Source organism: Callithrix jacchus, chromosome 3 (genome assembly GCF_049354715.1).
Source record: "Callithrix jacchus isolate 240 chromosome 3, calJac240_pri, whole genome shotgun sequence".
In the NCBI taxonomy this organism is placed as follows: domain Eukaryota; kingdom Metazoa; phylum Chordata; class Mammalia; order Primates; family Cebidae; genus Callithrix; species Callithrix jacchus.
The window spans coordinates 143,292,624-143,305,455 of record NC_133504.1 but is presented as its reverse complement, the minus strand read 5'-3'; the positions used below and the strand labels follow the sequence as shown (position 1 = coordinate 143,305,455).

General features: G+C 35.4%; 1 protein-coding gene across 50 annotated transcripts in view; it reads left to right on the top strand.

Moving 5' to 3' along the window:
* The window catches only part of FIP1L1 (factor interacting with PAPOLA and CPSF1), a 78,968-nt gene that overhangs the window by 15,179 nt on the left and 50,957 nt on the right, over positions 1–12,832 (top strand). For 33 of the 50 annotated variants that reach the window (XM_008993306.5, XM_008993305.5, XM_008993304.5 and 30 more), the window contains 1 exon segment: positions 7,630–7,739. In XM_008993306.5, coding sequence (XP_008991554.1) covers positions 7,630–7,739 — 110 coding nt within the window. 50 annotated transcript variants of the gene reach the window in all.

Below are 12,832 nucleotides of genomic sequence, written 5' to 3'. Positions count from 1 at the left end.
TTGGTATTTAAAAGGAGTAGGTTTATGTGAGAGACTTTGAGGTTGATAGTACAACTTTTGTATATCAAGTCTGATTTCTGCCTTCTCCATTTCATGGTATGATCACAGACCCAGTCCAAAGAAAAATACTGTATTGTCATTGTTCTTTTATGGAAACCTGATTGTGTACTCTTTTTTCTTTACCTTAGTAGTTGATTCTTGTATTGAATGACACTGGGATGAAGATTGGGAGTGGCTTTTAGATTGGGTTGTGTACTCAGGGAACTTTTGTGGGCTGAAAAGACACCTCTGCTTCCCTTTTGGGTTTGTAGCCCTGTCCACCAGAATACCCAGCATACTGCCTTATGCACTGTGTGTGCTGTGACTACAGATACAACCACTCTACTGTACCCAGTTTTGTATAGATAATTTTAATTTGCATCCTACTTTGCATAAGTATTTGGTTCTTCTTTCGCAAATATTTTGAAAGTATGTGATGATGTCTGTTGTATTTTAAAGGGTCATCAGGTTCTTTTAGGTTATATTGTCCATGTAGGCATTGAATATATTAAACTTGATTACAGTGAGTAGAGAAGTTGTCTTAGTGAACTAGTTCATTAGCAGCAGTGCTTTTTATTTTCTTCTAACAGAAATGAGAACTGCCATCATAAGCTGTTAGCTTCTGTATACTTCATTTTTTGTGGTAGACTTTTAAAAAGAGAATAAAAAGAAACTCCTAGGGGTCAGTCTTATTGAAGGTAGCTATTGTGAATATGTATTTTATATACATACTGTGTACTGAAGAATTTATTTTGAAGTTTCTTTCGGTTATGTGAGAGGAACTCATAGAGTGTTCCATTCTGATTGGATTCTGAACGAAGGATTTTAATTTGATGGGTGCAGTCTTCATGGTTTTCTTGCCTTGATAATGTATTTAAATGCTAATGTGTTTCGTAGAAATACTGACTTGGGAATGGGGTGGATATTAATAATGTGTGTGACAAACATTTTTTTTTAATGTATATTGTAGTCTGTAGGAAATGGTGGAAATAGAGCCATCATAAGCAGGACATTGATTTCAAACAGCCTGCAAACATTTGTGTAGCCAGTAGGAAGCTGCTTGAAAGTTCCTGAGCAGTAGAATAAAGTGCCGATCTTGTTTTTAGAAAAGAAACTGGCAACACGGTGGACTGTAGAATAAAAGGGGTATGAAACAGGTAGGGAGCTGTTGCCATACTGTAGGAATGAAAATGAAGTAGGGCCTGAACTCATTCATGAGGGTGAATGGGCAAAGGAATGGATTTAAGAATTAAATTTTATTTTCATATCTACTGCAAATAGAATCTTTTCATTCTTAAGTGTGAGACAACCCATCAGCCTCTTTAAGATAACTTTATTTACTTTTCATTAAAAAATTTTCAAACACAGTAACAAGTAGAATAGTACACATGAACCCTTAGGTGCTTATCATACAGCTTCAACACTTAACAGTGTTTTAACACTCTTGAGGCCTTTTATATACTTCAATATGGATAAAGTTTTTTTAAAAAGCAAAATAAGACATTTAATAGGTATAAAAATAAAGTCACTCAATTGGGTGCAAAAACAATTATGTAGTTAGAGTGAAGGGCAAGAGAGAAGTGACTGGTGGGAATAGGTAGCATGTATATTAACAAAAACTTCACTAAAACATTTTCTTAAAATATTTTTTATTCATTTGTACGCACTGCATAGATCTTTCCCATGTATGAGCTTTGTCATCAGTGTTCTGAAATTTTACAGTTATGTGTGTTGGTCTGTTTTCATCCATTATACCAAGCACTCAGTTGCGCCTTCTTGATTTGGAAGCACTCATTCTTCATGTATGGGACACTTACTTTTTTCTCTGCTTTCTTTTCTTTTGTAGATAAATGTTGGATATCTTTGAATGGTCTTCTAATTTTTTTTTCTCTTTATTTGTATTGCTTCCATTATCTGGGAGATAGGTCTTTTTCATTCTTATAATATTTCTACCTTGTTTTAATTTCTACTGTTAATTTCAAAGAAAATTTTTCTTTATTATTTACTTGTAGCGTCTTATTATTTATGCCTACAGTAATACAGTATCTTTTCCCCCCTCTTTCAAAGGATATTAATAATAGGCTATTTGTTTCTGTTAGATTTTCTTTTCCTGTGTAGTCTGTTTTCAATTTGATTATTTAAGTTGGTTATTTTTAGCTTCTCACCTTGACTTTTCTGAAATTTTTGTTGATTGTTGGCCTTACACTCATGTAAGGGTGGGCTGCTAAAATTGATTGGAAGCGCTGTGCATCTGAATAGAACTTGCTGACTGTAGGCTTCACTGGAGGACTTTTTTTTTTTTTCACATTCTCTGATGTCAGTATCTTTAGGTGTTTTTCTTTTTGTGGTAATCTGATTTTTTCAGATAAAATATTCCAGTATTCTGTCTCGAGGGTATATACTTGGCTGATTCAGATGTTCTGGTAGCCGGATCTTTCAATTCCTGAATTTTTCGGGTGCCTACCATGACATTGTCTTTGCTTTCTCATTGCTGACTTAGGATTTGGATTTTTCTTTTTTTTTATATCTGCTCAGTTGCTATTTTTTAATCTAATTTCAAAGTTCTGAATTTTGTTGCTTTCTTAATTTTTTTCTTGTGGGTTGAAACAAAATTGTGACAGTTAAACAAAGTTGTCTGTTTTTCCTTTTTTGAACTTAACATGTAGTAATGTTTTCCTAAGTTGTTAAATTTTTAAAATAAATATAATTTAAAATTGTTGCATAGTTTGTTATTTAGATATAACACAGTTTACTTAATAGTTTGTTTGTTTGTTTTTTTTTTTTGAGACCCACATCCTGGGTTCAAGTGATTCTCCTCCCTCAGCCTCCCGAGTAGCTGGGACTACAGGAACCCACCACCATACCCGGCTAATTTTTTATTTTTAGTAAAGATGGGGTTTCACCATGTTGGCCAGGCTGGTCTCAAACTCCTGACCTCAGGGGTTCTGCCCGCCTTGGCCTCCCAAAGTGCTGGAATTGCAGGCATGAGCCAACGTGCCTGGCTGTTTTTTTTTTTTTGTTTTTAAGATATTGTTTGTAATGTTAAATTTTTATAATGAAGCTATGATAGGCAGCCAAAGGAAATTTCAAAATTAATTTTAAAACTTTTAGTACAGTGGTAGCATAATTTGGGTATTTAGCTTCTCAAGTTTATAGACTGAAGTTTTGTTTGGATTTGTCAGATCTAACATAAATTTGTTTTTAGGAAATGAGTCATAATGTCTTTGATCATTTCTTAAGCTATTAGGTTCTGTGAAATAATCTCATTATGTTCTAATTAGACAAATTTTGAGTCTGTAATCTTGAGTGTAACATCTGAAGACAAACAAATGGATAATAATGCAAGTTGACTAGAAAGCTGGAATAGTGAAGATTTTCAGGATTGTTTAATATAATGAGTATATTATGAAGAAATTAAGGGAAAACAGGTAGGAAACACGAGCAACTTTTGCGTGTATGAAAATCTGCCCCATTTTCCTAATATCTTCTCTGACCTTTCCCCTATTATAAATACTCTTCCCACCATACTCGCCGCCTCTCTTTCTTTTACTGTCTTTCCCATGTCTCTTCCCTAATCCTTTCCTCTTCTTCCTTCCTGGTTTTTAATTGAGCATTGAGTGTGCCAGGAAGCATATTAGGCTTTGGTGGAGAGGTCAGCATAATAGACATGGAGGCTATAGTCCAGAAGTTTGTTTTACTTAATGGGAAAATTTAGGTATTAATTAAATAACCATGCCAAAGATGATATAGTTATAAACTACATGTTCTGTGGAGTTTCAAGAAGTGACATTTCAATTGATACTCAAAGTCAGTCAAAGAACAAATATTTATTGAGTACTTATTGCATGCCAGGTACTGTTTTAGGATGGGACATAATGTGTTGGAATTCTGTGTGTGTATGTTTTTTTTTGATTTTTTTATTTATATATATCAGCATCACAAAGTGAAAAGCACCTCAACATATCCTGTTATAATAATGAGCACTCGTCTTGTGTATAAGTATCACCCTGAGTGGGACTGCATTGTCGTAACTGTATTTTATGATTTTTTTTTTTTGAGACAGAGTTTTGCTCTTGTTGCCCAGGCTGGAGTACAGTGACACGATCTTGGCTCACTGCAATCTCCGCCTCCTGGGTTCGAGTGATCCCCCTGCCTCAGCCTTCCAAGTAGCTGGTATTTTAGGTGCACACCACCATGCCTGGCTGTTTTTTGTATTTCTAGTAGAGACGGGGTTTTGCCATTTTGATCAAGCTGGTCTTGAGCTCCTGACCTCAGATAATCCACCTGCCTCAGCTTCCCAAAGTGCTAGGATTACAGGTGTGAGCCACAGCACCCAGACATAACTGTATTTTAGACATTAAGTAGGCCTTTTAAAGGGTTTACCTATACAAAATAATCAAGGTTATAACAGAACTTCAAAGGAAATAAAACATTAGCCTCTTAAAATTACGTGGTGAGAAAAAGCTTCAAAAACGAATGTTTCCATGTTGAGATGAAATGAACTACAATTAGAATCTTATGCTTTCTTTTACAATCTTAAATGGATATTGCTTATAAAATTTAAAAAATCATGCTTTTATAAACATTATAGCTGTCATAAAATTCGTGGCAATTAATAGCTTCTTTCTTAGTCTCTTTATACAAATAACTAGTGAACCGTTTATTTTCTCTTCGTTGTGCAAACCAAATGGTCGGTGCAATTGATTTCAATTTTTCTTAACAAAATTACTGAAGCATACGCAAACTTAATACTTTTAGAGAATTATGGGAGTATGAAAGGGAAATTTTGAGTTTTGAAGTATTTACCATTAGAAAGTTCTAAGACATTAAAAGGTATATTTTTTTTAAACTGATGCAAAAATGTTTATGTGCAGAAAAAGATATTTTTGTTGTGGAGGCAAGTAATTGTTCTTCATACTGGAATCCTTTTGAATTTATGTTATTTTTCCTGTAAAGAGAAACCAGGAAGAAGAAAATCCTATGACACTAATGTATCATCCCAGGTGCTTTCAAATGATTTCTTTTTGTGTGGGAACTTCTAAGCAATCACACTATTGCCATGATAAAATTCTTTTGGGTGGTTGAGTATCTTTCCTTCATTCCTCTTCTGGTAGACTCAGTAAAGTTAGCTAGAGGGATCAGTGATCACCAGAGAGTGAGCTGTGCAACTAGAGCTTGAATCCAGGTGTTCCAAACACGGTTTATTCTTATCTCCTCTGAGGGGAAGGGTACTCATGAATGGAGTGGCATGCATCTTCTCTGAAGGCAGTTATGTCCATGCTGTTTTCATATCATGGCCAAATTAGGTAGTCTGTATCTGTTCATAAGAAGATTCATAATAAAAATAAAAAATTCAAAAAGGAATTAATGAAATCTCATTTCTCTGCCACACAAAAGTGAAGTGATAGCTCTCAGTGTAAACCAAATGATCTGTAAATAGTCTGGAATGTCTGTGTGACTCTCTTTACAAATGACAAACCTCAGAGAACTGCTAGCTGTGTTTTCCACGAAAGTTACTGATCACAGATTGAAATTTGGCATATGTTGTAAAGGTAAAGTTGACATATTGGGTGTTGACATGTGTTAGATAATTTCTACAGTTCTTTGTTTTCCTTGAGCAGCTCAGTAGATCATGGTGCCATTTATTTATATGGGGAAGACGTGGAGAGGATCAGATTAGGGAAAATTGGTAGTTTTGTTTTGGCCATGGTAACTTTGAGATGTCTGTTAGATGTGAAAGAAGTTATATTGAAATTACTGGTGGCCAAGGGAGCACTTGGGACAACAGTGCCAACTCTGAATATTCCTGACATCCCCAGGCAGAGCAATGCATTTCTTTTTGTGTTATTATAACATCTTTTATCCCTTAGATTTTTTTCATAATATTTATTATATTGCTCTGATTGTTGGTGTTTTTTTTTTTTCCCTAAGGTCCAGGATCCTGTTGTGTTTCTCTGTCAGCTTCTGGTACATAATAAACACTCAATAAATGATAAATGATTTATGTTTACATTCTCTCACCAGATCCTCTCTGTTTTACCCATCAAGTCTATTTCTTTCTGTTCCCATTGCCTTAGTGCTGATTCTCATTAGAATCAGGGCATTTAAATTGATTTTTTTTTTAAGCAGCAGAACTCATATTCAAATAAACTAAATGTAAAACGCTCATTATATGAGGGTATCAATTAGGAATTGGACTGGGCACTATTAATAAGAGATCTATCTGACTATAATGGCTTAAATGTAAAAGAGTTTTTTTTTCCTCGCATAATGATTAGTTGGGAGGTAGATGATTTTGGAATTGAATCGGTGGTTCAAATATATCAGTCAGAATGTCTTGAGACATGGGTTCTTTACCTCCTGGGAAAGGAGGGTGATGCTGAATTTAAATAGAATTTAAATAGCATATAAAATATGGTGTGATATTATTTAAGTGTAAGGAAACTTAAACTTTGTTTAAATTGAATAGATTGGTAATAATTTTAAGATAAAAAGGTGAGTATAAAGGTAAAAGAGCATAAAGAAGTCATTTCAACAGTCAAGAGGAATGTGACTGGACTACACGCCAAGGATCTAGGAAGAGCAGAAAAGATAGGCAAATCTTAGAGGAGTTATGGAATAAGTAGATAACTGGTTTTAAAATTAATATAAAGAGAAGGCTGGGCGTGGTGGCTCACGCCTATAATCCCAGTACTTTGGGAGGCTGAGGTGGGCAGATCACTTGAGGACTAAAGTTTGAGACCAGCGTGGCCAACTCGGCGAAATCCTGTCTGTACTAAAAATATGAAAATTAGCCAGGCATGGTGGTGCATATCTGTAATCCCAGCTACCCGGGAGGCTGAGGCAAGAGAATCACTTGAACCCAGGAGGTGGAGACTGGAGTAAGAGCCAAGATTGCACCACTGTACTCTCGTGGCGCAATCTGCCTGGATGACAGAGTGAGACCCTGTCTCCAAAAAAAAAAAAAAAAAAAAGAAAAAGAAAAAAGAGGTATTAAATTAAGACGGATGATTGACTTCAAGCTTTTAAGCCTTCTGAACTGGCAGGATGGAGGTATTGTTAATGGTGATGGGAAAATGGGAGAAATTGTATGGATGTACAGTAGCAGATTATTGACATTTGTGTTACAGGAAATCAGTCTGAATAGAAAATGGTCAGAATGGCTAAAATAGTTACCTATTGTTTTCTTAGAATAAGGGTAGTAAACACAGAATGGGAAAATTCTTCAAGGCCTTTCTTGAAGAATATGACTTCGTGTTGAAACATAAAGTCATGATCAATTATCTGGGACTTAATTTGTGGTGATCTGGGGGAATTTATGAAGGTGCCAAAGAATTACAGTTTATTCCGCTTTTAAGTGTTATTAATGTGAACTTTTTGATAGTTGGAACATTTTGATCCGATTTTTCTCTTTGGTGCCTTTCACCTAATACTATTCTAAAATAGGCTAATTTTAATAAATATTTAGCAGTGAAATATTCATTGTGTTTAACTTCAAATTATATGTTATAAACTTATTTTAACATCTAAAGTCCATTATATTTGAGTATTCTGGTAAATTAAACAAGCTAATAACCTTTTTTTTTTAAGGTACAGCAGGGAAGAACTGGAAATTCAGAGAAAGAAACAGCACTTCCCTCTACAAAAGCTGAGTTTACTTCTCCTCCTTCTTTGTTCAAGACTGGGCTCCCACCAAGCAGGTTAGTTATGTAGTTGTAACTCAATTATTATAAGACATTGGTATCTTTACATTGTATTTGTGCTATATTAAGTATAAAAGCTCTGAATGTTCTACCAAAAAACTGGAACATTCTACCTTGTTTTAGTACAAAATGAATTCTTCATGAGAAACTTCTTGATGTTCTTCCATCTAAAAAAGTCTAGGTAAGCAAGAAATGAAGTGTGATATATAGTTATGTGTGTGTGTTAAGAGACAATCTTTCATTCAAGAGAGGTGGTAATAGTAGTATTGGCTGTTTCCTGTTCCTTTATTATTCTTACATAATAAAGAATTATTCAACTTCTAAGTCTAGATCTATTGGCTTAAAAGTGTTTTGCTGATTTTAGTGAAAGGCTATTGAAATTTTGGCTTGGAAAAACCTTTAAAATTGAAACTATTTTTTGTTGTTTGGTTTGATGTGATAATACCTAATATATTCCATAAGGTATCAGATGTAAGAGGCAAATATGCTAGAAATTGTCCTTTTTACTTAAATGTGACAAATAGTTACCTTATTATGTCATTACGACGAAATCGCTAAAGGCTGCTAGGCTCAGACTAGCGAAATTTGAGGTCAGTAGTTTAATATTGGACTAGATAAAATAACTTAAGTCTGGGCCTGAAACAAATTAATAACCCACCTATTACTAGTCCTCGGCCAGATCACTTATCTTTTGGGTTACTTGGTTAAACTCTTTCTGTTTTTGTTATTCTGCAGTTTTATATTGTTATAAGAGCTATTTTAGAATAATCTAATACAGGAAGATACCTTATAGTAGCATCTAGTCTAACTCTAAGACAAAGATTTTTGAAGCTTTCAGCTAAAATTAAATGTCATAAAGTAATCCAGTATTTTTGCGAATAGTCATAGATAAAATGAAATGTGATTATTTGAACTAAATATATCATAAAATGTTTGGTTAAAGAATGATAGCTAAGATTTTAATACATAGTAATATATTATATTTTAATATTTAGTATTCTTTTGGCATGTCCATTTTTTTAAGAGGTTAACATTCATTCAGTTTATGGTATTCTACAGTATAGAGTGATGGTAACAGCTTGGACTCTAGAGTCAGATTTCTGGAGTTCAAATGCTGGCTCTGCAGCTTAATAGCTCTGCTGTCATTGGGCAAATTCCCTAATCTTGTTATGCCTTGATTTCTTCATCTGTAAAATGTAATAGTACTTCCCTCACAGTGTAGTTATATATATTCAGTGGACTCATTTATATAAAGTGTTTTAGAACAGTGTCTGGTACCTAGAAAATACTCTAGATGTTTGCTTTTATACTTAAACTCTTTAAAAATCAGTAGTTTTTCTGTACTTTACCTTTTATTTTTTTGTTGTTGATTGGCTTTTCAGAATTTGGGCCAGATTATATAGGGTTGTGAGTGCCATTATAAAGGCTTTGGCTTTTCCTATAAATTAAATAAATGGGGACTCACTGGTGGATTTTGAGCAGAGCAATGAAATAATCTGATTTAGGTTTTTAAAGTTTCAAGTTAGTCGCTTTTCTAAAAACAGACTACAGAATTACTTAGGGTGGGTGAAAACAGGGAGGACAATTCGGAGGTTGCAGCAATTATCTAGGAAGAGATAATGGTGACTTGGACCAAGATGATAGTGGTAGAGATGCTGAGAAGTAGTCAGATACCAGATATATTTCAGAAGGTAAGCCAATAAGCTATCTTGATGGATTTGGGTATAGATTGTAGAGGAAAAAGCAGACAAGGATGAATCCAAGGTTTTTTTTTTTCTAATCACCTGAACCAGAATGAGGGATTTGTCATTTACAGAGATGGAAAAGAGAGAGCATAAGGAGGAGTGATTATTGGAGGAAGAAGAATTCAGTGTAGAACCTAATAAAAATGAGATGCCTATTGAACATGCAAGTGGGAAATTTGAGTAGGAAGTTGGCTATATGGATCTGGAATTGAGGGGAAGAGTATGGGCTGGAGATAATCAATTTGGTATAATAAGTGTTTAAATATTATTTAAATGAAATTATAAGATGGAATTAGTCCATATAAGAGGTAAGTATTGATAGAGAAGTGGTAAGAGACAGCCTTGGAGCACTCCCTTGTATGTCAGCAAAATAAGGATGAACTAGTAAGAGCAGCCCAATAAGGTCAAGTAATGAATGAAATAGGAAGAAAACCCACTGTATGTTTTGAAAACGATGTGTTTCAAGAAGGAGAAATGTCAACTATCAAATATTAAATCCAGTTGATTGGTCAAGAAGTTGGAAGACTAAGAATGACGATTGGATTTTATTGATGCTCATTGGTGATCCTGACCAGGATCATTTTCATTTGTATAAAGGGAAGATAAAAGACTTTGGAATAGATTCAAGAGAGAATGGGAGGAAAAGAATTAGAGAAAATATGGGCACTTTTTGGCAGACTATTTTCTTTCTTTGGGGGCCAGAGAAATGAGACAGTATCTGGAGGGAAATATGGGGTCAGGAAAAGATTTTTTTCAAAACAAACCCCAGCATTTTGGCCAGGCACTGTGGCTCATGCCTGTTATTTCAGCACTTTGGGAGGCTGAGATGGGCAGATCAGTTGAGGTCTGGAGTTTGAGACCACCCTGGCCAACATGGCAGAACCCCCTTTCTACTAAAAATACAAACATTAGCTGTGCATGGCAACGCACACCTGTAGTTCAAGCTACTCAGGAGGCTGAGGCAGGAGAGTTGGTTGAACCCAGGAGGTGGAGGTTGCAGTGAGCCAAGATTACGCCACTGCACTCCAGCCTTGGTGAGAGAGCAAGACACTGTCTAAATAATAATTATTACAACATTTTGTATATTTATGGGAATGAGTTACTAGAGGAGAAATTGATGATGTGAGACAGGGGAGTTGTAGAACAATGTCCTTTAATAAGGCCAGAGGGATGAGATGTAATGTGCAAGTAGAGGGGTTGCCCTTAAGTAGAAGCATGGACAATTCATTCATAAGAACAGGAAGGAAGGCAGGATACAGGGCACCGGTGCAGATGGGTAGGTGGATAAGGGAATGGGAATAATTGAAAGTTCTCTTCTGATTGCTTCCATTTTTTCCCAGCAAAATAATATGCAGACTTACCTAGTAAGAGTGAGCCTGTTGGAAATAAGAGGCCTTTGAAAGGTAGCATTGAGTGTTTGAGAAGAAAATAGGTCTGAAATAGTCTTTTGGAGCTGTGTGAATAAACTAGGTGAAAGGAGTAGCTTGACAGCTAGAGTGAAGTGTGGATCCAAGAGAAGGCTTTTTTTTTCCAAGATGAGAGGAATTACAGTATTTTTATATGCTGATGGGAATGAGTTAGAGTACAAAATTGATGATGCAGGGAGAGAAACTGTACAGCACTATTCCGTATCTGGGTTTTTCTTTCCTTGGATTCAGTCACTTGTAGTATGGTACAATGAGATATTTGGAGAGAGAGAGAGAGAGACCACATTCATATAACTTTTATTACAGCATATTGTTATTAGGTTGGTGCAAAAGTAATTGCAGTTTTGGATTGTGAAATTGAAATCATAACTACGCTCAAACACATCTTTATTAATCAAAATAGCAACTATTACAATCAACACATTTTGCATGAGAAATAAGTTTGTTTATTCCTGTAGTGTAAAAATCCATGCTTTGGGATTTGACGAACTCATGGAAAGCATTCTCTGTATGCTGCTGATTGTGGAAGCGTTTTCCCTGCAAAAAGTTGTTGAGATGCTTGAAGAAATGTTAGTTGGCAAGAGATCAGATGAATATGGTAGATGAGGCAAAACTTTGTTGTCCAATTTGTTCAGCTTTTGAAGCATTGGTTGTGCAACCTGGAGTCAGGTGTTGAGGTAGAGGAGAATTGGGCCCATTCTGTAGACCAGTGCTGGGTGCAGGAATTGCAGTTTGGGGTGCATCTCATCTGTTTGCTGCGAATACTTCTTAGATGTAATAATGGTTTTGCTGGTATTCCGAAAGCTATAGTGATTAGACCAGCAACAGACCACCAAACAGTGACCATGACCTTTTTCTGGTGCAAGTTTGGCTTTGGGAAGTGCTTTGGAGCTGCATCACTGTCCAGCCACTGAGCTAGTCATCTCCAGCTGTCATATAACACCCACTTTTTGTCTCACATCACAATCTGATAGAGAAATGGTTCATTGTTGTTGCTTAGAGTAAGAGAAGACAACTCTTCATGGTGGTTTTTTTTTTGATTTTCAGTCAGCTTATGAGGCACCCATACTGACCTTTTTCACCTTTCTGATTTGCTTCAAATGCTGAATGAGTGTAAAATGGTTGTTGCTGAGTTCTTTGACAACTTCTCGTGTAGTTTTAAGAGGATCAGCTTTGATGATTACTGTCAGTTGGTTGTCAACTTCCAGTGGCCAGTCAAGGGTCTTGTCTCCTTTGTAAAACTTCTGTTAACTACCACTGTACTGTATGTTCATTAGCAGTTCCTGAGCCAAATATGTTGTTGATGTAGCAAGTTGTCTCCACTGCTTTATGGCCCATTTTGAACTCAAATAAGAAAATCGTTCGAATTTGCTTTTTGTCTAACATCATTTCCATAGTCTAAAATAAACATAAACGGCAAGTAAGTCATTAGCAATAAATAAAAATAAAGCGAGAAATGCCCATTAAAGTGATAAATAACATATAACCACATTTATTTAAGAATATATTCCAATAGCAAACTGCAGATTCCAATAATGCAAAAACCACAGTTACTTTGCACTCACATAATATAATTGTTCTCTTTTATTATTGTTGTTAATCTCTTACTGTGTTTAAATTAAATTCTATCATAGGTATGTATGTATAGAAAAAATATGTACATATTAAGTTCAGTGTCATCCTTAGCTTCAGGCATCCACTGGAGGTCTTAGAATATGTCCTCCACTGAGGGTCTTAGAATGTATCCCCAAGGATAAGGGGGCAGACTGCTGTATATTTTCAGCTTTTCTTGAGATTGATAGTCATGGATTTAAAATGAGACAAATCAGCTGCTTTTTGGGTGTTTCTCTGACTCTCGTCAGGTATATGAGTGTTCATGAAGATTAGCTAGAATTGGATTTAACAGAAGTTGATATAT